Source organism: Phyllostomus hastatus, unplaced genomic scaffold, assembly GCF_019186645.2.
Source record: "Phyllostomus hastatus isolate PE091 unplaced genomic scaffold, TTU_PhHast_1.1 phas_contig_98, whole genome shotgun sequence".
In the NCBI taxonomy this organism is placed as follows: domain Eukaryota; kingdom Metazoa; phylum Chordata; class Mammalia; order Chiroptera; family Phyllostomidae; genus Phyllostomus; species Phyllostomus hastatus.
Genome location: NW_025333999.1, coordinates 7,639,932 through 7,665,082, shown reverse-complemented (window position 1 = coordinate 7,665,082; position 25,151 = coordinate 7,639,932). Strand labels below are relative to the sequence as shown.

The 25,151-nt window shown below is 50.0% G+C and overlaps 1 protein-coding gene across 2 annotated transcripts; it reads left to right on the top strand.

The window, feature by feature from the left end:
* The first annotated feature begins 625 nt into the window (after positions 1–625).
* SLC18A1 (solute carrier family 18 member A1) lies at positions 626–24,453 on the top strand. Of its 2 annotated transcripts, none has more exons than XM_045853288.1 (16): positions 626–684; positions 2,108–2,304; positions 3,968–4,313; positions 4,928–4,986; positions 8,797–8,880; positions 9,649–9,741; positions 11,300–11,389; positions 11,631–11,674; positions 13,403–13,463; positions 13,545–13,640; positions 19,535–19,613; positions 20,539–20,590; positions 21,836–21,899; positions 22,150–22,269; positions 22,501–22,634; positions 23,414–24,453. In XM_045853288.1, exons 2-16 carry the CDS (start codon positions 2,181–2,183, stop codon positions 23,525–23,527), a joined length of 1,560 nt encoding a protein of 519 aa, XP_045709244.1. In that variant the 5' UTR covers positions 626–684; positions 2,108–2,180; the 3' UTR covers positions 23,528–24,453. The 2 variants fall into 2 exon arrangements, with proteins under 2 accessions (XP_045709244.1, XP_045709243.1); XM_045853287.1 differs by having other exon boundaries at positions 627–684; positions 2,063–2,304.
* The last annotated feature ends 698 nt before the right edge of the window (positions 24,454–25,151 follow it).

Genomic DNA, 25,151 nt, shown 5'->3' with positions numbered 1-25,151 from the left:
AATGCATTTTTGAGATCCACAGCGAATCATTCTCTCTTGTGTAGCCATCCATCTAGTCATCCTTCCAAGAAATGCTACTGTGGGCCAGGCACTGGGCTAGCATTGGGAAGCGAATGCACAATCTGTGACTTTACAGAGGCCATAGATGTTGGATTTCTATGGCTTGAGAACAACATATATAGATTTTACACACATACACACACATACACACCTGCATGCACATTTGGTCCTGTGGGTGTTGTAATATTTGTTTCTTTCCAAAAAGCAATCAGGCTGTGTGGAGTCTCTTGGACTAAGTATTGCAGCGATGGACAGAAACTGAAGTCTGGCTCCATTTTGTTCTCCAGCTCGTACTCGGCTCCAGGCAGGAGTTAAAGAGTTTGATGGGAGATAAGCGCAGATGAAAAGCAGAGCAGCCCAGTGCTTCTTTGCTTAGGAAAATTTCCCCTCCCTTTATTCTCTCCTGTCCTGCTTTCCTGCCTCTGACGCAGCGAGCGAAGGGTCTGAATGGAACCTGTTAGAGGTTCCAATTAAATTTTTGTGGACAAAGGGAACATACGGCCTCCTCAAATAACAGGCAGCAATAAATCCGCCAGCACGTCTGCCCTCAGAGAACAGAGTCCCTGCTGAACTGCTGGCAGCTGCCTCGTCTCCCGGAGTAGCCCACACGAGATAGATTCCCAGGTGAGAAGTTCCTCTCTCTGGACAAATCCCATCTTTCCTTGTGATTTGTGTCTCTCAGCAGAAAATATTGATGCTAAAGTAAAGTTCACCACTGACTAGTTAGCAAACTCCTGGTTGGGTTGGGTTTGGTTTGGTTTGGTTTGGTCTGGATTGTTGGGTTTGTTGGTTTGTATTTTTGGTCTAGCCTTAGAGTGCCTACTTTAAGCCATTTTACGTCTTTTAGTTTTCTTTTGCTTTCCTTTTAGTCTCTTTATTCCCTTCTCTGTGTATTCTAACTAAATTTGTATTTAGAAATTCATTATTTATACGGGATATTACATGATCGCATGCACTTTCTGGCTGAAACTTACCTGGGGATTGGCTCGGAGGGGACCTCTCAGCTACTCAGAACCGCTGTGTCGGTGAGGCTCTCCTCGCAGCCCGTCTTAGAACAGGACATAGGGGCCCGGTCCTTGAGGCTGACTACTGAACCCCAGTGACACACACTGAGCATTATTTACTTCTTGTATTATGAAAACTGTTAACAATAAAACATTTAGAAATTACAGAAAAGGAAAAAGAAAATAATTTAAGTATTGATCATAATAGCTGACATTTGGGTATGCATCTTTCCAGTCTTTTAAAAGGGTGCAAATAAATTTTTATGTCATTGAGGTCAAGCTATAAATACAGTTTAATGTCCTTTTTTAAACTTAACATCACATTAAAAGTATTTTCTAAGTCATTGAAATTGTCTGAAAACATGATTGTAAGAGCTGCTTAGGTTCCACCATTAAAGTGTTTCACTTATGTAAATAATGTACCTCCCTGCATTGTACAATCCTGCAAGTTAAAAAGTTTGGGATTGCATCCAGGTGGATGCAGATTGTCTGACCTGAGGCAGCCCTCCCAGCCAGGGGCTCAGATTGCCCATCGGAGACGAAAGGGCTGGTCTACGCCGGGCTTCTCTGTGGGCAGCACACGTCACCCTCAAGGCACCTGAAATAGTTTGTGTGACACATAGGCATAGACCATAACTTGTTTTTGGCCTGGCACACGAAATTCTTTTTTAAAACAAGTATTTCAGTTTTTTTAAGTGGATTTAGAGGGGAAATTTGAGCAAATAATAGTGTAAATAGTCCTCAGATGGGATGTAACCATCGAGGTGACAGACAGTGTCTGACATTGTAGACACGGAGCTTGGTGGGCTCCAGAATCCACACGCCTGCAAGGCAGAGTTCCAGTGTGAGAAATTGCCCCGCGCTGCTTCCTGGGCAGGCCCTCTGGGAACCCGGTGAGTGAGTTAGTAAGCTGAGTGAGAGGCCAGCAGAGACACGGGCATGCAACAGTTTCACATACCGCCCTACCACCTGCAACTCTGTACTTTTTATTTTAATAGTGAGTTTCACTGCTCTGGCCAAACTTTCTCGCCTCCTCTGTAAAGGCAGCAGAAGACCTGCAGGTGTAACAGGACCTCCACCCAGCACCCGGAGGACAAGACCCCCAGCACCGTGGTCATGCTCAGGGCCATTTGGGATGCCCCAGGGCGCTTGCTACGGGAGGGCAGAGAGTCCCGGAAGCTGGTACTGGTGGTGGTGTTTGTGGCTCTGCTCCTGGACAACATGCTGCTCACCGTGGTGGGTAGGTCCGGGCCTTTGTGCCGGGGGTCATGGGCTCTGGGCTCCACAGCACAGCCCCCTCGAGCTTTCAGCAGTGAATGCACTTGAGAGTGTTTCCTTTCATGCTCGAAAGCGCACAGAGGCTGCTGGGAATGGCAGGAAACAGGGTCTGAAGGCTGCCAACCATTGCTGGAAGCTCCAGAGGTTCAAAGAGAAGGAGATGCAGAGTATCTGATCCAAAAAGAGGCCGAGTGGAGCCAGAACCAGCATTATACCCACCCCACCACCAGCATTATACCCACCCCACCACACCCCCCACTGTCTTCCCAAGGCACCAGCAGCTCCTGTGGCTGCTGGAACAGTGAGCTTCTTCTTGCTGTGTTGCCACCCCAGCTTCTGCTCTGTGGAAATAACATGCTTTATGGATATCCAGCTTTTTACCAAAACCTACCTTTGCAGTGGTTCATTCCCTCAGTCCTTTTTTTGGTTGGTAGTCTATCCATCTTTGCATTCAGTTATGCTAGTATCCAAATGGGTGCTAACATGTTGCCCCCCTCCCTTGGGTAAAACATATGCTTTCAAACATGAAGCTTTCTGAGACAAACTGTTAACCCAATATGTTCAATTCTCGTTACTCGTGGTAGTTACACTCTCTAAAGTTGCTGCAGACCCTGCATTTAGCCAGCGCTGACTCACTGCTCCTGGGAGAGATACATACACTCACATCCCAAGTAGACTGCACTCTTAATGCTGGAAACAGCGCATCCTGGCAGATTCTATTTTCTTATCTTTTTAAATTTTTCAATTGCAGTTGACCTTCAGTATTATATTAGCTTCAAGTGTACAGTGTAGTTATTACACATTTCTATAACTTAGGAAGTGATCACCCAATAAGTCCAGGCACCTGGCACCACACATAGTTATTACAGTATTACCCACTATATTCCCTACGCCGGACTTTACATCCCCAGGGCTGTTCCGTAACAACCAACGTGTTCTTCTTAATCCCCTCACTTGTTTCACCCGCCCACCAACCCGCTCCCATCTGGCAACCATCTGTTTGCTTTCTGTATCTGTGAGTCTTTTCTATTTTCTTTACAAAAGAGAAAACAAGGTTCAGAGCCTTGTCTCAGACAATGCTTAGTTAGGTGCCTTGTCCGAGGCAACCTCACTGACAGGCGCCAGAGTTGGGATTCGAGCTCTGTCCAAGCAGCCCCAGAGCTGCAGCTTCCTGCCCCGCACCAGCTGCTCTCCTGTCTCCATGCTCTGCCCGCTCTGCATCGGCCGCAATAAAAAGGCAGAGCCTACCTTGTTCAGCCTCAGCTGGAAAAGTGAGCAACTGGTGACTCCAAATTTTCCCTGCCCTCTACACGTATGTCCAAGAAAACTCATGACAACTCCACAGGTGTTGGCTTTGTGATTACAGATACACTTTAGCCAGTAAGCAAATTAGCCAATGTGGAACCTATGAATAATGAGGACCAATTATGTGATAGTTGGAATTTAGGTACTTTATCTAATGGTATAATGTGGGTGGGCCCAGTCTTATAGTGGGTTTTAAATCACATCTTGTAGACATCTGCCTTGAGCATGAAACTGAACTTCATAGCAACGACCTTGAACCATCTAGTGTTAAGAAGACAATGTGCCCTTAGCCCTGACCCCTTGTCTTTCTTGACTTTCAGTGCCCATTGTGCCCACCTTCCTATATGCCACAGAATACAAAGAAGTCAACCCTTCTCTGCAGCCCACCCCTGCTGCAACTTCCCCCGCCTTTTCCCAGATCTTCTCCTTCTTTGATAACAACACTGTGGCTGTTGAACAAAATGCTCCCAGGGGCACGGCATGGACAAATGGCACTTCTGGCACCACTCCGCCTCCAGTCACTGGAGGCACCTCAACCCATAAAAACGACTGCCTGCAAGACACAGAGTTGTTGGAGAAAGAGAACATACGAGTCGGGGTTCTGTTTGCTTCAAAGGCTCTGATGCAGCTTCTGGTCAACCCGTTCGTGGGGCCTCTCACCAACAGGTACCTCCGTGGGCGCTCGGTGGCTGCAGAGCGAGAGAGTGGGCTGCGGTGTCCCAAAGGGGGTTAGAAGGGAAAAAAGAGAAGCTCTCCTGTCTGCACCCCAGGATGGTGCACTGTTAGAAAAGCTGGTTGCCCCAAAGGATAGCCTGATGTTGATGAAATGCCACGGGCTCCAGATTTTCTTAGTGACCTAACGACTGTAGGGTACTAAGAAGAGAACGGTGAAGGGAGCACGCCACTGAGGTGATTTTAGTGTCCCAGAGCCCTGGCCCAGCCAGACAGGAAGGGGAGGGAGCAGGCCTGTCGTAAACCAGAGCACTGGCTTCTTAGCAGGGGTGTTTGGGATTATCCTGATTTCTCAGAAGGGTATACGCTCTGACTAGGCTGTCCTTTCTGGAAAAGAAGACTCAGGCCCTGGTCTGTGGGTAATAGTGCATGTTTGTTTGTTTGCTTATATACATTTACATGTCATATCCATTCTCTGCACCTGCATTCAGGGATATGTTTTACCATGTACTCAAATAAGTGAATTTCCCTTCTCAATTACATGAAACTGTGTAGTCCCAGAATATGGATGCCCATTGGAACTGTATCTTTTTTAAATTCCCTTTTAGGATTGGATATCACATTCCCATGTTTGCTGGCTTTGTTATCATGTTTCTCTCCACAGTGAGTAAGTAATTTGCTTCCTCCTTTCTTCCCATCACTGATTACCTCTGATTTTATCACATACACTGCAGTGGAGAGAGCAGCATCACGCTAGCTAAGTGGCCCGTGGTACTGGTTTAAATGCTTTGCAGTGTCTGGTATGGGCACTAGAACAATAATGGTAACTCAGTCTAGTCAGAATCTGAATATTCTGCTATAAAAGAACAGATACTTCACTTCTGTCAGCTGAGGAGAGCTGTGAAGGCTGCTTTACTGTGTGTGCCATTGTGTGTGCATGTATCAGTAATCCCCTGAGTGAGTTCAGGACAAACCTCCACATTCTTTGGAAAGATGTCGTATTATCTTTTATTTGCAAAGGTAAAGGGCAGCAAACAAAGAATCTAAATTGGACAAGAGCAATTGGGAAATACCCCAGAGTCTACTGCCTTCACGTAAGAACATTAAAGGTTTGGAAATGTTCTAGCTTAGGAAAATAAATTTGCTAAAGAAACAAGAGAGGGAAAGACAAATAGTCCATCCACTTTCCAATAGATGTTCCTAATAAAATGGCAGTGGAATGAGAACAGTAAGTGGGGGAAAAAAGGCCAGAAATTGACCCTGAGAATTACAAGAGGAAGGAATGAATGGGGAGGGGGTTACTGCCGGGAGGCAGCCTATGGGCCCACTGGTGGCCCCTGGTGCCCCCGCTGACACTCTGACCCTAACGGCAGGCCTCCGTAGCCCTCTGGTTTTTCTTATCACCTTTCTGTACAATTCTGCTTTTTTTTATTGCTTCTCCTTCCAGCACAGGGCTTGACTCTTATCAACCAGTGCAGAACGGGAGTTTGTCTCACTCAGGGCTAGAAGGCCACAAAGTGCAGGAACCGGGTTAAGTTCTGACTCCAGACTGCAGCTTACCTGAGGCAATCCTAGCTGAAGCAAAGCAGAGGAAATTCAAGTTAGAGGTGTTTACTGAACTACTAGAAGTTTAGTCTATGCTCCACGGTACATTAAAAACAAATAATTTGCTGTTTCATCAAATGAGACATACATAATTCATTCCACAAAACTTTATGGAGCATACATATTATGCTTTGATGGCAAAAGTCACTGAAGGAATGTGAAGTATAAAGACACATTTCCAGCCCTGTCTAGTGTGGCTCAGTGGATTGAGTGTTGGCCTGCGAACCAAAGGGTCGCTGGTTCAATTCCCAGTCAGGGCACATGCCTGGGTGCAGGCCAGGTCCCCAGTTGGGGACATGCTAAAGGCAACCACACATTAATGTTTCTCTCCCTCTCTTTCTCCCTCCCTTCCCCTCTCTCTATAAAATAAATAAATAAATAAATATTTTTAAATCTTAAAAAAAAGACATATTTCCAGTTCCCCGTGACTTTACAATGCTCTTCCAAAGCAAAAAGCGTTTGTCCACCTGCACAAGCAGAGCCAAACCTTAAACTCCAAGGACTGTGGGGGGAAAAGATTGGCTATTTTATTATGAATGCCGTAACCAAGGAGAACGGGATGCTCATGCACAAAAGCCCACACTCTCTGATGGCACGTAGAGTACAGATTATAGAGGGCAAAATCACAAGACACTGTGGGTTAGGGGGCTCAGGGCCGGCTGGGAGCTGATTGGTCAGAGGTGAGTAAGGACACTGAAACATTTCTTCAGGTCTCCAGGACAGCTCTGAGGTCTGTTCCAGCATCCCGCTGTCTGGCCTCATGGGGAAGTAGCCAGGGGATCATCCCAGCTCGATCTCAGAAGCTGAAGTGTGACTTAGGTCAACACATTATCTTTAGCCTGCAGAGGTCCAGACCCCATGATCAGCAGTCAGGTCCCCGCTGCTGTCTCCAGCTACCTCGGGGCTTGCTGACCATCCAGGGGAAAGGCTGGGTCTCTGAGGGATATATATACAGGATCCGGCACAGATAATACCCCTCTTTTACTACAAAATCATAAGCATGTCATTCTGTAACATAACAATATCACACTCAAGCATACCACATGACGTTTTAGGTGAAATGTTCAAAATAAAAATATAAATTATTATACCCATATTATTACCCTACCAACCACACTCAAGCAGGCATTACTTCTCTTCTGCTGGATATATATATATATATATCATATATGAGAGGTGGGGGTGGGGGGAGAGAGATTATTTCCAGAGCTAGGATTTAAAGGTAAATTTAATCAAAGTCATAAGGACCTGCTATTTCAGTGCCTGGGAGGCCTGACAAACAGCCCTCAGAATAAGTTAGGACTAGAGGATCCCATAGTCTTTATATTTTTAACTTTTTACATTATCTTTATTATATTTTTTCCATTACCATTTATCCACCCCCCCATACCCTCTTCCACCTCCACCCACTCCCCTCCCCACCAGGACCCCATAGTCTTTAGTATAAAGGCCTGAAAGCTTTTCTTATCCACCACATTGTATGTACTATATTACACACTGACATTGTTTCCATGGCATGACCAGTGTTACTGTACTTGAGTTGGCCTGATCCTAGCGAACGTTTGGTGTTCAGTGCCTCCTATGTAGCATCTGTTAGGGCTTTTGAACCAGTAAAAAAGAGGTTGCTGCTGCCCATTGCCACCCCTAAGGGCCCCCAGCTGGGAACCAGACTCAGTGTAATTAGGAGCTAAATAGTGGCCTGTGTTAGGGATGCAAAGTAAAAAAGAAATTGCTTTGGTCTTTCTAAGTAGGATGACCAACCATCCCACTTCCCATGAGATTGAGGTGCCTTCCAAGATATGAAACTTTTGGTTTTAAAGCCAAGAAAACCCCAGGCCAATGGGGCAAACCGAGATGAGTTAGTAAACAATATAGGAAGAGCTGACCTTGAGCAGACTAGAAATCTGAAGGCCTGGGAGTGGGCACTGGAGGCCAGGCGAGGAGAGACCAAGTGTGTGTGTGTCTGGGAGACGGTGTGATCACGTCGGGAAGGAGAGATTATCAGGCATCAGATGAGCGAGGACATCTGTAATGAGCGGGCAAAAGGATTTCAGTTCCGCTGATGCAGACACTTTGGGAGGGAGTCTTCTGTCTTTTGTGGGCATTGCCTTTGAACTGGAGGTGAGACATGTCTGCACTCACTTACCAACCGCAGCATCAACACCCTGTAATTTAGTGTTTGGTAACATTTGTTTGGTTCTGCTTTGTCTATGTCAGTCTCTAGCAGACTGAACCTCTTCGGGGGCATGAACTGGACGTCTCTTTACTTCACATCTGCTAAGAGTCTAGCACAGCTGTATGTTCAGTATTGTTTAGTAAGTACCACTGGTTCGGTTTGGCTAAAAGATCTTTCAGTATAAGATAAAGGGAAAGATCTGATTGGATAGCAAGATATGACTTTACTGTCTACCCAATGCCTATGGTCCTTCAAGTACACATAGCTTTTTACCCCCACTTTTGGGTGACCCACTGAGGCCCAACAGTGGCAAAGGTCAAGTCTGGGTGTTGCGTATGAAGGATCCAGAAGTAGGGTCTAAGGACAAGATCCCAGCCTGGGGCCTTGAACTTCTTAGACAGCCCTGATTTCAGTGGACAGATGTTGGACATTGGCTTTGGGCATGAAAAATAGAAATCCAGCCTTCTGTCTACGGCACAGTGGATCCATTTGTGCTTCTGCGGTTTCTCAGTCTTCATACCAGTTAAAACACAGTCCTGATTCAGGGGTGGGAGACTAGAAAGAGGGCTGCAGAAATGAGGAGCAGCGAGCAGGCTTTACTGAAACACAGGCATAATGGCTCACATATGTGACATCGCGGGTGGGGAACCCAGGCAGCGTGCTAACTGGAGCGTTCTCACCGTTCTCTTTGCCCAGTGTTCGCCTTTTCTGGTACCTATGCCCTGCTCTTTGTGGCTCGAACCCTTCAAGGCATCGGGTCTTCATTTTCATCTGTTGCAGGTAACACTGACATCTTACACACGCATGCACGCTCACCCGTATACACACACTATCTCTTTAAGATTTATATAAAAAAATTAAAGAAAATACCCTAGAAGGCAGAAATTGTGATTCAAAAGCAAGACAATTATAGAGTTGCCGGCACTGCCTGTAAATCCCTCAGCCTGACATCACTTCCTCTGATAGTGCTGAGAGGCAGCCAGCTCAGCTCAGAGCAAGCCCGAGGCAAAACCGTGAAGTGGGCCCGGCTTTCACTGATGCCACTCTGCCCTCTTTTCTCTGTCCCCTCTCACCACTTTACAGGAACAGTGATGTTAGCAGTGCTGGTGACAGCATCGGTTTGCACGGTGCTTTCAAACATGGTGTTGAATGTAACCCTGCGCCATGAAGCACATGCTCTGGGGACAGGAACGCTCAGCCCACGCCCTCGCTGGACACACAGGGCTTTCGCCCTCACCCTTGGGTTCCCCTGTTGAGTAGAGCAGTGCTCTGGGGTCATAGGTTTCCCTTCCTTGACCTAGTCCAGATCTGTCCATCAGGGAAGGTGCTAGGAAATGATAACGTGATGTGAAACCCAATGGTGTTCTGCGTTACACTTCCCAGAGACTTACACTCCCGACAATATTCTGAACAGAAGGGGTGAGCAGTGTGGGAGTTTGGGGGCACCAGTGGGGAAGGATTTGTAAAATACTGTGGGTTAAGCTTTGCAAAAACCCTCAAGCTGAAACTCCAGCAGAGATGCTAACTCCATCTGTCTCTCTCCTTCAGGTCTCGGGATGCTAGCCAGTGTCTACACAAATGACTCCGAGAGAGGCCGTGCCATGGGAATAGCCCTGGGGGGCCTGGCGCTGGGACTGCTGGGTACGTGGCTCCTGGCCCCAGACCCAGGATCTCGGGGGTGGGGTACTGCAGACTCTCTGCCGACGGCTCCAGGAGGCAGGTGTTTCTAAGGTCATGGAAGACACTGTTTTCCTTCTTTCTCTGTCCAATCATGTTTTAGGCCCTTCTGAAATTTTGTCCAGGAAAGATGAAATCACTTTCCCCTTTCAAAGCTGAATAGCCCTTAAGGAACAGTCCAGAAACCTAGTCTAGTCAAGGGGTGGATCTCTGTTAGCAGCCACTGCCTCACCTTTGCTTCACCACGTGGTCGGCTTTCAACATGAGAACATGCTCTTTGTCAGATTTTGTGCTGCATGCATTACAGATACAATCTCCTTCAACCCTCGGCACGGTGCTGTGAAGGAGGAGTGCTTGCCCGCAACACAGAGATGAGAATAGAAAAGGTTAATAGCCATCCAAGGTCACACAGACAGGAAATGCCAGAGCCAGGATACAGACACAGGTGTTCTGGGCTTGAATCTCAAGCTTCAAATTATAAAGCTGTCCCTTCTTTGAGGTTCATCCTTCATATGATTTAATTGACTTAGTATGCAACAGGCCACATACTGTTATGGAGCACTTATTGCATGCCACGCACGATGCTAGTGCAGAGGAGATTCAGGTAAGAAGCCCAGATGTGGTTCCTGCCCCACAGAAGCTTGCAAGCTAATTAGGGAGAAAACACCAGAGGTCCCTTGCCTGGCCCACACCCCACCCTCTACAACCACAGGGAAAAGATGGAACAAAACCCCTGCTCTTTGTTAGCACCCACTTACCCAGACGCCCAAGCTGAGACTGGTGGACCCCTGTATACTCTCTCTCCTCTCCCTCCCTAACAAACACATCCACTGTGTCCTCTACAGCCACTCCCTCAAGGCCAGCTCCTCAGCCCATCTCAGATGGAATGTGGCACCAGCCTCTGCCTGCCCTCTCGCACAGTCTGTCCTTCCTCCAAGCTGCTCCTGAGGAAGCTCCCTGCACCCAGAGCTGCTGGGACTTCTTCCCAGCCAAAAAAGCACTGGTGTTCCTCCCTAGCCTGCAAGGCCGAGTAGATGCTGTATCTGGATCTAGGGGCCCTTAACTATGTGGCCTTGACCTTCCCCACCTCTACTTCCCTCCCAAATGCATGTATTCTAGGAGAACTGACTTTTCTATTGCTTCTCCAACCACACTCTTTTCTGACACATCTGTGTTCTTTGCACATGGTTCTTCCCCACCAGTATTGTCCACCTGACAAAGCCCTGTGGCCTCCTGAGCTCATTCCACTGTGCTTAAGCAGCCCTTTGTAGGTGGAACCTTTACTGTTGAATTTCACCTGTTACCATGCTCTAATTATGTGCCCCCCACCTGCCACAGTCGTTTCCTCCACTAGCACACAAAGACCTTGGAGCCAGGTCTTCTTCAGCTCTGAATCCCCAGAACCTCATGTGGAGCTCAGCCCCTGGGCCTTCAGTGAACACCACGGGGTCCACGTGGCCACGCCACGCTGCCTGGGCCCTGGCCCTCACCTCTGGGATCTGTATTTGCTTTGCCTTTCCAGTGGGAGCTCCCTTTGGAAGTGTGATGTACGAGTTTGTCGGGAAGTCTGCACCCTTCCTCATCCTGGCCTTCCTGGCACTACTAGATGGAGGTAAATCACCATATGAGGCCACCAGGCAGGTGACAGCCCAGGCCAGGTTGGGGATGTATTATGCTGTGGTGTTGGTCCTGACATGTTTGAGTGGATTGAGGACTGCCCCGTCCTAGTTAGGAAGGAAGGAACTCAGGGAGCTAGATCTGTGTGTGGCTCGGTGACAGCAAGGTGGCAGTTATTGGAGCCTCCGGCACTCAGTGGATAAACTGCACCGTCTCTCTCCCTCTTTCTTCCTTAGCACTCCAGCTTTGTATTTTACAGCCCTCCAAATTCTCTCCTGAGGTGAGTACATGCCAAGCTCTAGTTCCAGGGGATACATGGCTAAGGGCACTGACCCAGGTGTCCCTAGATCACCCCTGCCAAACCTAAGAAGGAAGGTGAAGGGGATGGAGTCCGGGGACGTGAGAACTGAACTGGGATTCCCAGACAGAGTCACAGTTAGGGTGGCGCGGGGGACGGTGCAGGGGACGGTGTGGGAGTCTGGCTGGACGTTGCGCAAAGGGGGAGGAAAGGCCTACGAAGCCTCAGAGAAACCTTAGGTGATGCACACACACAAGCACATACAGTCATGCACCACGTGACAATGTTTGGTCAACAACAGACTGCATACACAATGGTGGGCCCATAAGATTATAGTAGAGCTAAAACACTTCCTACCTCCTAGTAACGTTGTGGCTGTTCTGACATCGTAGCCAGTCATGGTGCCATGTGTCACTCCTGTCCGTGGTGTAAACAAACCCACTGGGCTGCCGTTGTATAAAAGTATAACACATACAATTGTGATAATAAACAACTATGTTACTGGTTTCTGTACTTTTTATCATTATTTTTTTAGATTTTATTTATTTACTTTTAGAGAAGGGAAAGGAAGGGAGGAAGAAAGGGGGAGAAACAGCAATGTGTGCATTGCCTCTGGAGTGCCCTATACTGGGGACCTGGCTTGCAACCCAGGCATGTGCCCTGACTGGGAACAGAACCGGCGACCCTTTGGTTCACAGGCCGGTGCTCAATCCACTGAGCCACACCAGCCAGGGCTTATTGTTATTTTAGAATGTACTCTTTCTACTTATGAAAAAAAAGTTTGTTGTAAGGCAGTTTGCTGTGTGACACCAGCAGTGGCATCATACATCTTGTAGTTACTGTGTCTCGTATTTGCATAATTTTCCCTTGTGCTTGAATTTCATGATGTTTGTACAGTAACATGCTGTACATGCTTGCAGCCCAGGACCAATAGGCTGCACCATGTACCCTAAGTGTAAGCAGGCTAAACATCAGGGTTTGTGTAAGTGCATGCTATGATGTTCGCACAAAGACAAGATTGCCTAAGCACATTTCTCAGGTGTATCCCCATTGTGAAGCAGTGTATAACTACATATATATGGCTATGTATGTATATGTATACACACACACACACACACACTCATGTGCTAAGTTTATATATACACATATACAGTCATGAGTTTAATATATATTTAACATGCAGGGTGGGGAAAAGTAGGTTTACGGTTGTGAGTATGCGAAACACTTCATTCTTGTTTTATCCTGTGTTAACTGTTACATCGTTTTCCATGCAAAGGAGACAATGACTTTGGGACCTGAGTATGTGTAGTTACAACATCCCAGTGCTGAGAAGGCCTTAGAGGTCTTCCAGGCAGCCTCTCCCGAGAGCATCCTTACAGTTAAATGTTGGAGTTGGTATTTGCCTGCCCCCAAGCCAAAGATGGCTCTGGGAAGTTCATATCAAACCACGAAGAAAGAAAGATAAAAAATGCAAAAAGTACAGGGAAGTTTGCTCTAACTACTTTGAATTCATAGCCACGTCAGACCAAAGTGGAGGTAACCTGGGAGCCCACTGCTTGTGGTCGGTGTCAGAAGCTGGGGGCAGCGAGGGCACCGAGGCCCACCCCTGTGGGGGCGGTGCTGACTCTACGTCTGCATATTCTCAGATTCTGTGCAAAGGGTAGATTTATATACTATACAGATGGAGGTTTTTGTTGTCCATGTCCTCAGAGTGCCAAGGGGACCCCGCTCCTTACACTCCTCAAAGACCCTTATATCCTGGTGGCTGCAGGTAAGCTGGGACACCCCCCCATGGGCTGGGAGGGGCCGGGCTTCAGGGCAGCCATGGTGGTTCATGGGACTGTCCCCCCAGGCTCCCTCTGCTTTGCCAACATGGGAGTGGCCATGCTGGAGCCCACACTGCCCATCTGGATGATGCGGACCATGTGCTCCCCTGAGTGGCAGCTGGGTAAGTGATCTTGATCCCCAGCTCAGGCTTGAGCAGAAGAGTGTGCCATGGGCCCTTTCTCAGGTAATCCAGCAGCATTACTAGGCCCAGGTCTAGAGGGCCTAGAGGGGCCCAGAGGGACAATGTGCTCCCCTCATAGAATCACTGCCCATTCGCAGCTGTGAATCAAGCCTGACTGGGTGGGTGGTCCCTCCAAGAGGCAGCCCAAGAAGGAAGGGAGGTGCTGTTAACAGGGCTGGAGAGCAGCAACTGCCTGTGTGGCTGAATCATTAACGGCTTCTAGTCTGAGGACGCAAGTTCTCGTTTCTGTTGATCGGCTATGCCAGCTGTGCAGATCACAGGGACTTGCCGAGCACCCCCTTTGCCCACCTCTCAGACGGGCGTCCAGACCCTGTCTGGTTCAAAGGTCATTTGAGGAATAACTGGCAGCCTTGCCCCCATAGAACATGAATATGCACCTTCATCACCGCCTACATTTTCTCTCTTCAGCTCCCCTTCCCCGGGTTACTTTTTTTACATTATTTTCATTGTAGTTTGTCCATTACCATTTATCCCCCCATAGTCACCCAGCAGCCTCCCCTCAATCACCACACTGTTCTCTGTGCCCTGAGTTCCTTCTCTTCTGTTCCCTTTGCGCTCCACCCCTCCACCCACCCCAACTCCCACTTCCCAAGCTGTCAGCCTGCTCTGTCTATGAGTCTGCCTCTATTTTGCCTGTTGGTTCAGTTAGTCCATTAGATTCCACGTATGAATACAAAGTAATCTGAGATAGACAGTAAAATCTCAGGTTTTTTGGTATCTCTTCACCTCTAAGAGAGGAGCTTCTGGAGTCTGCCATTCTGCAGCCCTCACCCAGGGGAGGCGTTTGACTCTGAATCCCAGTGGGGAGCTCTGGGCCCAGGGAAGAGGCCTCCAGCCTCCTCTGCTCCTTTTTGGGAAACCTGGGGACAGGGACAGAAAAGGCTATGTGCAAAGTGCTCCTTCACTGCAGGGAGGAGAGGCTCATGGGGCCAGAGTGGGAGCCGATAAGGACCTGATGCGGCTCAGCATGCGATAAAAGCACTAAATCTAATTTTTTAGGGGACAGTTCTAAGCAAGGCTCCCAGCCCCAAATTGAATTGTTCTGGGCGGCAGCTGCCTCTGACCATGACAACTAATCGAGTTAGTCAGTGCTTGGTGCCAGCCAGCATCCTCTGCCCCAAGGTGCTGGCCACGCAGGTGGGACCCATGGCTCAAGACGGCCCTTCCCCAGCCTTCTTCACCCAAAGGAGAGACTATATAAAGCAAACCAGCCGTCAGCTGGTAACCAGGGAATTGTTGACACTGGGCATCATTGTAATCGTCACGGTAGTTTCCATTAGGCAGCAACTTCTCGCTAGGAGAGGCAGAGTGGCAGGTGAGACACCTGAAGAAGCTCACACAGGGTGACTTCACACGGTCCCCTTTGCAGGAACATCAGAGCTCAAGGAGGCTCTGTCTTCCTCCATCCTTTACACCGGTCCGCAGTGCTATCTGCATCAAATTGCCCGGAAAGGTTGTTAAAACTCGGGTATCAGGGCCCCACCCGGCTTTCAGTGAAACAAGTTTGCATTCCAAGCTTCCAGGTGATGCTGAGATGGCCTCAGTGGCCCCACTTCGAAACATATTGCCCTAAATGCAGAACACTGCACTTAGGGACAAAGGAGATGAGGCCTCTGAGAAGGGTGGTCTTCTGTCACCAAGCACTCAAAGGTCCTGTTTGCCCACTGCTCGAGTCACCGAGGGTGGGCAGAGCTCAGGCCCAGAGACAGGCCCACCTGGGTGTGACTCTCAGTGGCCACTTACTGGCTGTGACCCTGGATAAGTTTTCTAACCTCTTGTGAACTCCACTTTTTTCATTTGTAAAAACGAGCTGTTTTTCAGAGTTGTTTTCCAGACTAAATTGTTATATGAATCCTAAAAGGATTAGCACCATGCATGACATACACTCAGTAAATTAAAATCATTACTGTTTTGCAATCATTCTTGTTTACATCACTTTGACAGTCACAGCCAGTGACATCCCCACCCCTTGAAGATGGGCTGGGAACAACATACGTGTGTCTGTGGACACACAGCTGGAGCCCCTCTTTTGCACAATGTGCTGCTGAAATGCAAGCTCTCCCCAGGTCCGGGAGAACCAGCTACTGTGATGGGGGAAATCTCCTTCAGAAGCTTCACATCCTTTAAAATGACATTGAGACAACCATTTAGGTGGCAGGTAGCTTCCCAGAGGAACTTCTTTCCAGATAATCAGGTACACAGTTGGGTAGTTAAAACTTCTCATGTTTTAAAAGCAATTAAACATAAACAAATAGGCACAGTTTCAGACAGATTGCCATGCCGCACAGGTCAACTGGACAAATCCACTAAGGTATACTTCACTTCCACCCACAGGAGAGATATTAAAAGCAAACAAGCCATCAGCTGGTAACCAGGGAAGTGTTGACTTTGGGCTTCACTGTAATCGCCACATAGTCACTACGGGTAGCACGGCTTCCTGTCAGCACAGAGAGGCAGAGAGGCTGGTGAGGCCAATGGAAACTCTCGCTGGGATGCCATGCAGCCCCTGCGCCAGAGCCATCTGGTGGCCGTGCCGGGGGTGTGGGTGGCGGGAACACCTGGAGTTGGAGCGGAGAGGCCTGGGTCCAAGTCCTGACCGTGTTTCTCACCAGATGACACTAATTAAGGCCAGCGCTCAGCGGGGACTTAATCTGGGCCAGGAGCTATGCAAAGTGGTTGCTTTGCATGATGTCATTTAAGCCCCACAGCTCACTTGTTTTGTAGGAATTGTTATTACCTCCATCCTGTAGAGGTTTCTTGTTCTGACCCAATTTCCATTACCCACTCCACCACCACCTCCGAATGCTGGGCCTGAGGGCACCTCCTGTCCAGGCCAGGTCCCAGTGCCCTCGGCCTGGGCTCCGCACGCGCCCTTCATCACCTGGTGCTGACCCCTGAGTGTCCCCTGAGAACATGGTTTCCTGCAGCCCCCGTGCGGGCCGTCCATGTTCCTCCTTTGCTGCTTCTGAGTCACTTCTTCTTCATTCTCCTTCAAAGACCCCAACTCCTTTGAAGATCTTGTTGTTAAATTGTAGCACCCACCCCTTAGTCACCTCATCTCCATCATTAGAGCTGTCGATCATTTCCGCCTCTACTCCTGCCCCTGTTTTGGGGGGCGTCGATATCCAGGTCGATTACCCTCTAACCTCTTGACCTATTCCTTAACCTGCTCTTCTGCAATGGCCCTTTCCTCCTCTCCCCTTCACCAGGCAAACTTTACAGAACGATGACCTTAACATTATTACTGGTATCCCACCTAAAGTTGGCCTTCCAAGCAGCCCAGTTATCACCTTACATATATTATGCTCAGGCATTCAAATCCCCCCACCTTAACAAATTTTGACAACTTTAAGATGGCCATTGGCCTCAATTCTTGTTCTGCTGTCATCACTGCTCGTGTCTCCACTTCTGTCTTAGCTTGGATTCCATCCAGATGGATCCAAGTCCACCATCAATGTCACTCCTTTGAAAGCTTTGGTGTTCCTTTGCCCACTCTTTCCCTGGGGCCATCACCTGGCGAAGCCTTGACTCCGGCCCAGCCTGTCTGGTTGCTCTGCTCCACCTTCACAAGAGCAGGGGACGGGACTGCAGAAAATCTCACGGCCGCGCTGTTGGTCTCGCCTTAGCTTTGGGGCCACAGATCTAAAATAGGTTCTTTTTCTCAGCTCCACTGTAATCTTCTTTTAAATTTTACTTCTAATGAGAATTGACTAAGGTAGGTTTTTACGCTGTCCAACAATCTTTCTGTAAGTCCCGTAGCTATGTTCTCCATCCCACTTTCCAAAAGGGCTTTTACTCTTCTCCGTCCAGACCGCTTTCACAGCCCCGCCCCTCCAGCTCGGCCGGCCGTGCGGAGAAAACGGGAGAACCCAGAGGGAGGCTCACTTGCCGCCGTCGCGGAGCACACTCACTGCGCTGCTCCCGGGGCCGCACCAGCCCCTCCGCCTCGCCGCTGCCGCACCTCAGCTCCTTTCCAAGGCCAAACTCCTTTTGGTTCCTTGTCCCCTGGGTTCCACCCCCTTCTCCCCTCCACTGGCTGCTCCTTTCCCGCCTTTCCACATCCTCCCTCTCTGCTAACTTCTAAAGGTAGGGGTCCTCAGAGCTGCAGACCGTGGGTCTCTACTCTTTTCCACCTGATCTTTTGCAGGTGAGCCCAGCCCAGCCCCTCCCCTGGCTGTAAGGACGATGCACGCACCAGTTAGTCGGAGGTGTGCATCTGTGTTGGGACCTTGCTTCAGAACTCCGGACTCGAGCGCCCGACCCGACCGCCGGGCGTTTCCCGCTGATAGGACGTCTGATAGGCCTTCGGAACCTTTTAGGAGCCCTCCACGCTCTTCCTTCACCTCCGGTCTCCAGCCACCCGGTTGATAAAGACAAAAACCTGGGGGTCTTCCTTGATTTCTCTCTTTCCCCCACCCCCGCTATGCCTGTGGCCGGTCCAACCGGGAATTCCACTGACTCCGCCAGCAAAATACCTGCCATGAGATTCCCTCCTCTCCACGGCGACTCCCAAGCTGAGGCGTGATCCCGCCTCTCCTGGGTTCTGCGGGTGGTCTTTTGGCTCCCACTCTTGCCCTGTGAAGCCACCCTTCTAACCACAACCCGGGACCTCAGAAAGCCGGTCAGAGTAGGCCATTCCTCTCCAACACTTCCCATTCCGCGTCACGGAAGCTCCGGGTTCCAGGCGCGCCCCTCCCGTCGCTCTCCCCTTCGCACAGGGCGCCTGGGCCGTCTGGGCCTCCTTCCTGTTCCTAGAACGGACTAAGCAGTTTCTTCTGTGTTTGCATGAAGTGGTGTTTGTGGGTGTGGTGCTTGTTTTTGTTTTGTTTTGTTTTGTTTTCCTGCTTGAAAACTCTCCTTTGGTTATTCTAGCTTTAGCTTAAATGTCAGCTTCTCAAAGAAGCCTTCCCTGACCCACCAAATCTAAGTTAGCCCCATTTCTGGTCATTCTGCCATGACATCACATTACATTTTCTTCACAAAAGTTATCATTTTTCAAAATTATCTTTTTCATGTATTTGTGTACTTACTTATTATCTGTCTCGCTCCTGGAGACTAGGATTTCCTCTCTGATTCATCACTCTATCCCTAGCCCTGAGAATACTTAGCATATGACAAAGCTCATTAAAAGCACTGAATGAATGAACAGAAGCCTAAGACTGAGAGGAAGTAAATAAATTGCCCGAGGTCACAGAGCTAACAGTTGGCCCAGCCACGGAGAGAAGCCAGAGCCGTGGGCTGCGCAGTCCGCTGCGGGGTGCGTGACTCCACTGCCGCTGGACGCAGTGTGACGGGGCTTCAGTTTGCAAACGTTTACATTCGTCATCTGATGTGCTCCTCAGTGTGAGCTGTTGTCACGTAACAATAGCTTTGTTTTTCCCAGATGAGAGACCAGAGCTCAGAAAGGCTTCCTAACCGACCAACGTCAGGACCTAAGCGATAGAAAGGCGGGGAGGCAGCCAGGCAGGAACTCACTTCCCAGGAAGTGTGTATGTCTTTCCCCGATGTGCGTGTTCTTGTACCAACGGCCGAGGGTACTTCACCCGAGAGAATGGCTCACAGGGGCTGTTCACCCGGAGGTCCAAGCGGGAGCCTGGAGCACACCGCGTGTACTGGAGCTACACAGGGCCCTGCTCCAGAGGAACGCAGCTGTGTGGGGTCCTCGGTTGTCCATCTGGGTCTGCACAGGGGTCGCCAACCCACAAAGCAAACTGCTTTGCGATCCTTGAGGTTAACTTCACTGTCTTGTAGGATCGAGGTGTTTTAGAGCAAACGGGGCGTGTCCTGAGGTGCGGACCTGTGTCTTTCTACAGGTCTGGCTTTCCTGCCTGCCAGCGTGTCCTACCTCATCGGCACCAACCTCTTTGGCATGTTAGCCAACAAGATGGGTCGGTACGTAGACTGGGGATCTGGACGAGCAAGAGGAATGTAAGACAGGACAGCCCTTTGAGGCTGTCCCTGCGCCGGGGATGATGAGCAGCTTTTTTGAGGTGGCAAGTTTAGGACAAGTACACACGTAAACACTGCCCCCAGGAGAATGGGGCGAGCAGGTGACCAGGGCCAAAAGGAGAAAGGACACGCAGCCCTGCGCCCGTTGCTGTAGAAGCAGCAGTGAATACCTGAGGGACAGCCTTCACTTTCCAGGTGCTTGTTGTCCTGTGGAAGAGATCAAATAACCCCCCAGAGAACAGGCCTGAGAAGCAGCAGCGCTGGGGGCAGCGGCTGCCCACTGTGCACCAGGGAGGTGCCCCAGGGCCCCCGAGAGGTGTGAGTCTGGGTCCTGTTCCTCCACGACAGTGACAGCAGCTCTGATGTCATCTTCATAGCACAGCATAAAGACTTTAGAAATAAAGATTAAAAAGAAAAAACACTGCTCTAGGCAACCAGAGAAGGAAAGAAGTTTGGCATTACTTTTCTGTGGTTTCTAATGGGTCTTGAAGAGAAAATGAGATATGAATAGGGGAGAGGTTGTCTGAATGGGGAGACAGCATGGATCAAGTTTGAGGGTTACTCCCAAGGGGCCTGTCCTTCTCACTCAGCTGGCTCCCCCTCTAAGGGAAGGAAGAACAGTTCCCATCGGGCCCCACTGTTTCTGCTGGCGGAAGAGGCGTGGAGCCAGGCGAGAGGTGGGGAGGGAAAGGACAGGGAGGGGCTCTCCGGGGTGCCACCTGGTCACGTAGAGATGCGTTCATCTTCCGACCTCCCACGGGGCCCCTGGAATTAGAGGCAGTAGGACCAGCCAGTGTGGTGATGAAGGGGTGGCGGGTGGGAGGGATCTCTCCCCTTGGCACCATGTAATGACAGTTCTGTTTCCCAGGTGGCTTTGCTCCCTGATTGGCATGGTGGTAGTAGGTACCAGCTTGCTTTGTGTAAGTATAATAAGGTCCAGTTGAGAAAAGAGAGGAAGACCCAGACATTTAAACATCACTGTCCTTCAAAATGAGCAGAGGGTTGACTTGGCGAGGACTGTCAGAGAGACCGTCTCTGCATCAGTGGGAATTTAGCAGCCGGAGAGCTGCCACCAGGTGTCCCGCTGGAGAGAGGTGGGGGAGGAGAGGGAGGGCAGTAGGAGGGCAGGGGCCGGCTGAAGCTCTGTGTATGGGCATAGAAAGCAATGCACGTGGGTGTCTGTTTCGGGGCCAGCCGGATGGTGCATTCCATGACTTCACTTGTTCACCCCATCCTGACAGAACCTCATAAGCCACTGGGCGAACCATCATCTGTGCCTCAGCCCCCTGCACCAGACTATAATGTAGAAGAAGAAAGAAAGAAGGGCTTCTCCAGTTTCAAGAGCCCCTGTCGTGCTCTCTAAGCCTTCGTTTTCTCCTCTCCGCAATGGGGTTCGAAGCACGCTCACAGGGTGGCCAGGGGCATCCACAGACCATGGCAGGGTCTGGCACATAGCGTGTCCCAGGGGCTCGTAGCCTGTACTGTCAATAAAATATAAATACCCCTTAAGGAATCTTTCCAAAAATTACTATCAGCCACTAAAATCTAAATCATACATTAAACCTCTGAGGGGTGAGTGTGCTGGGGTAGCAGGTTGGGTACCAGATGCCCAGGGAGGGAAGGTGAGAGAACGAGCATCACAGGCGTGCTGATGTGGCACCACACAGGCCACCTGCCCTCTAGCTTATGGATAATTGGTTGTTGGTATCTCCTCTCTTTTTTGCTCCAGTGGCTTCCAAGCTAAGCCTTAGCCTAGACCTTTGGATGCTGCTGCTGATAGAAATGAGAGGAACTCCATTCAGTGAAGAAGGACGACAGAGTGTGGGTCTGGGGTGGGGGTTCAGTACAGGGAGGGAGGGCCCTGCAACAGAGAAGGACCATGGTTATGATATAACGCAGTCAAACCTGAGGTTCAAACTCGACCTTGCCACTTATTAGCTCTGTAACTTTGGGCAGGGCATTTGACCAAACAGCACCAATCTAGTTTTCATATCTTCAAAGTGAGGGTAAAGAGTTCTTCATCAGGGGTTGTGAGAATCCAATCGGATAATGCATGGGGCTCAGAGCATTTGGAGTGCATTCCAGGCAAATGCACTTTGTGGCTGAGCTGCCCCCGCATGACCCAGCTGGGCTCCTGATGAACTCTCCCTCCTTCCCTCCTGCAGGTTCCTCTGGCTCGGGATATTTTTGGCCTCATTGCTCCCAACGCAGGGCTTGGCTTTGCCATAGGTAAGAAGTGCCCTTCAAGGAAATGAAAAGACCCTGGATGTTGGTCTGTGGAAAGGCAAACAGATCAGGAGGGCAGCCGGCAAGGGTGTGGAGAAATGAGTTCATATTCCTACTTGGAATGAGTTTCCTGTTGAGTAGGGGGACCACAGGCTAAGGGAGTGGACTAAAGAGGATGGGGAGGGAGGGTGCGTTGGCAGGGAGGGGCCTGGGGTGTTGCTGACAGAGGGTGTGCCATTCACTCTGGCCACAGGCATGGTGGACTCCTCTATGATGCCCATCATGGGGTACCTGGTGGACCTGCGCCACACCTCCGTGTACGGGAATGTCTACGCCATCGCTGATGTGGCTTTTTGCATGGGCTTTGCTATCGGTATGTTGGGGGTTATGGAGAGGGAGAGAGGAGCACCCAGGACCTGGTGTCCCAGTCTCCCTTTTCTGCCGGTGACAAGCTGGAAGTGGAGCTGGGAGGCTGATTCTCTCAGGCATCTGGAGCTACTGGACCCTGGGACATCCCCTGGGTCACCCGCTGATGACCCTCACGTGGTACCTTCCGTGTGATCAAGCCTCGTAAACACTGGTGACTTGGACTTCTTCCTCACAGGCCCATCTACGGGTGGCGCCATTGTGCACGCTGTGGGCTTCCCCTGGCTCATGGTCGTCATCGGAGTCGTCAACATCGCCTATGCCCCTCTCTGCTGCTTCCTGAGGAGCCCCCCAGCCCAGGAGGAGAAGCTGGTAAGGGCTCTGCTACTGCTAAAAAAATCTTGTTTTCTTCCATGTCTCTCTCGTTCCTTTTCAGCCTGTGCTCTTACTTCCTCCCTCTTCGACGTCTCTCTGTGTTGTCAGGTTTCCTGATCCCATTTTCAACTTTATCTTTCCTTTGTGGACTTCCCTATTTTCCCTTCTCTACATAACTGCTTCCTCTCTCACAGCAGGCAGTGAAGCAGGGTCCTAAGTAAACAAAGGAAACGGGAAGTTTGTAGGAGTCAGGAACAGGGACCATCAAAGACTGCAGTTACCAGCAAAGTGTTCATTACCAAATTATCTCCCTAAAATGGATAGAATTCCGCTGGGTTCATTCGTTCATTCATTCGTGTCTACCATGCTCCTTATCAAATCACCTCTTAAAATACCAAACCACAGGGGAAGGAAACATATCCTGTGATTTTAGTTAACTAGATACTTTCCTCTGATTGCAGCACCAGCCAGCTGAGGGGGTGGGAGGGTTAGGGACGGGTGTAGCTGCTGCTCAGAGGAACAATAGAAGAAAGGAAGGTCTGATGGGGTGGTGCCAACTTCAGCTGTAGCCTGAGCTACAGCTGTTAGGATTCAATGGCAGGATATCAGATGTTTGTCTTGACTAGGCCTGTGCACACACAGGAAGCAGAAAGAGGGTCCTATGCTTCTTCCTGGAGTCTTTCCTCAGCAGCACTAGACTTGGGTGAGCTGGCTGGGAAGGTGCGGAGCCTGAGGAGGAGATGGGCAGTGATTTCTCTCCCTGCCCCACGCTGCAGGCAATCCTGGGCCAGGACTGCCCCATGGAGACCCGGAAGCACGAGGTCCAGAAGCCCACAAGGGCGTTTCCTCTGGGGGAGGACAGCGACGAGGAGCCCGGCAGTGAGGAGTAGCAGCAGAAGGTGGTCCCTGGCCTGTCACACGTGGGTCTCTGAGGCTCGGACTTCAACGACCACCCCTTTCCCTAGAACCAGAGCACTGTGGGCTTCCCTTCCTTCTCCCCCAGGTGTCTCTTAACCTCCCTTCCCCCATGCCAGCCCCAGTTCTCTCCTCACCTGTGGCACCCATGACTCCCCCTCCACGTATTGATGCCTCAGATGGCCCAGGTTTTGTGGGAGGACAGAGTGACACTTTCTCCCAGGCTTCTGGGAGGCTGACTGAACTTGAGCTATGACAGGTTCTGCAAGGGGTGACTCACTTCCCAGAGGCAAGTGGGAGCACAACGTGCCCCTGAAACCAGTGGGGTGGCTGACAAACCTCACTGCATCTGCTGCCTGATCTCCTCTGGCACGTCCCCAGCGGGCTCTCGGGGTTCCGTGCCCCGTTCCTCCCTGAGTTTTCCCAGGCTAAGGTGAGACAGCGTCCTCGACATTGGACTGCTGCTAAATTGCCAGTTTGGGAAATTTTTAGCCTGGTTTGTAGTGTTTTTTGTCCATGGCAAAGCCTACAGCTGCTAATGTGACTTTGCCTCAGTGAATGGAGGACTCCTCATTACCAAATGGAAGGCAAAGAGCCTGTTTATCTCGTGCTCTCAGTTACTGGCGTTCTCACTCTTTCTTCTGTGGGTCTCCATCTTTCTGCAACCTCTTAGGCTGAAAAATAAAAGTAGGAGGACAGAAAAATACATCTATTTATCCCAGGATTTCGTGGGAAGAAGTCCAAAAGCAACTACCCTAAAATTCCTTCCAACCGTGGATTTCCTAATCCTTTCCCGAGGATCTTAATGAGGCATTGCTCACACTTGCTAATGAGTGCACCATTACACAATTCAGACGTGGTAAACTAGATGCTCTTTTGTAGCAAAAGAAAGTCTGTGGGCAAATACATTAGGTACTGTAAACGTTTTGACTTTTGCCACTTTTTGGAAACAGTTATTGAGTGATGGGGCTTCAAAGACGTGGGAGACATGGCACCCGCCCTTTAGTAGCTTCCATCTGTCTGGGCAAACAGGACCCGCACAGGGTGACATGATCGATACTGCACGTTGGTGTGCACCCCGTTCAGGTACAAAGATGCGGGGGTGACCACGGTCTGGGTGGGGAACAGTGGTGGAGATGGAGGCAAAGGCAGGACTGGGAAGGCCCACAGGTGCATGGTGCGGGTGCCTGGGCGGTAGATGGGGTTGTCCAGGCTTGACCCTGGCAGGCTGCCTGGCGCTGATGGCTGCGTGCCTGTGGAGGAGTGTGGTGGATTCGACCCAAGCGCCGGATCTTCAGAACACATACGAGCTCAACCCCAGTGAATCTTATCATTTATAGACAATGGATGACTGATTCATAGAAATATTTCTAGGGCGTTGGCATTACCTGGATTTGCCTGATACATGAAACCCGATGTGCTTATATTATCATTTAGTCAGGAGCTCAATGATAAAACTAGGAAGTCATTTGTCCCAATATGTAAGCTGTAACTGCAAATGCACGCTGAACAGGGGCCCCTGTGCGGGTAGGAGGGGGCGGTGGGGTGCGGAGGGTCTGGGGCCCTGATGTGGGGCCTTGGCAAGTCTCACACCCATGT

Excerpts from the sequence above, each read along its gene's own strand:
- SLC18A1 (XM_045853288.1), top strand. The coding sequence starts at position 2,181 with ATGCTCAGGGCCATTTGGGATGCCCCAGGGCGCTTGCTACGGGAGGGC. Across the intron at positions 4,987-8,796 it reads CATGTTTCTCTCCACAGTGA|TGTTCGCCTTTTCTGGTACC; the intron begins GTAAGTAATTTG and ends CTCTTTGCCCAG. Across the intron at positions 19,614-20,538 it reads TTAGCCAACAAGATGGGTCG|GTGGCTTTGCTCCCTGATTG; the intron begins GTACGTAGACTG and ends TCTGTTTCCCAG.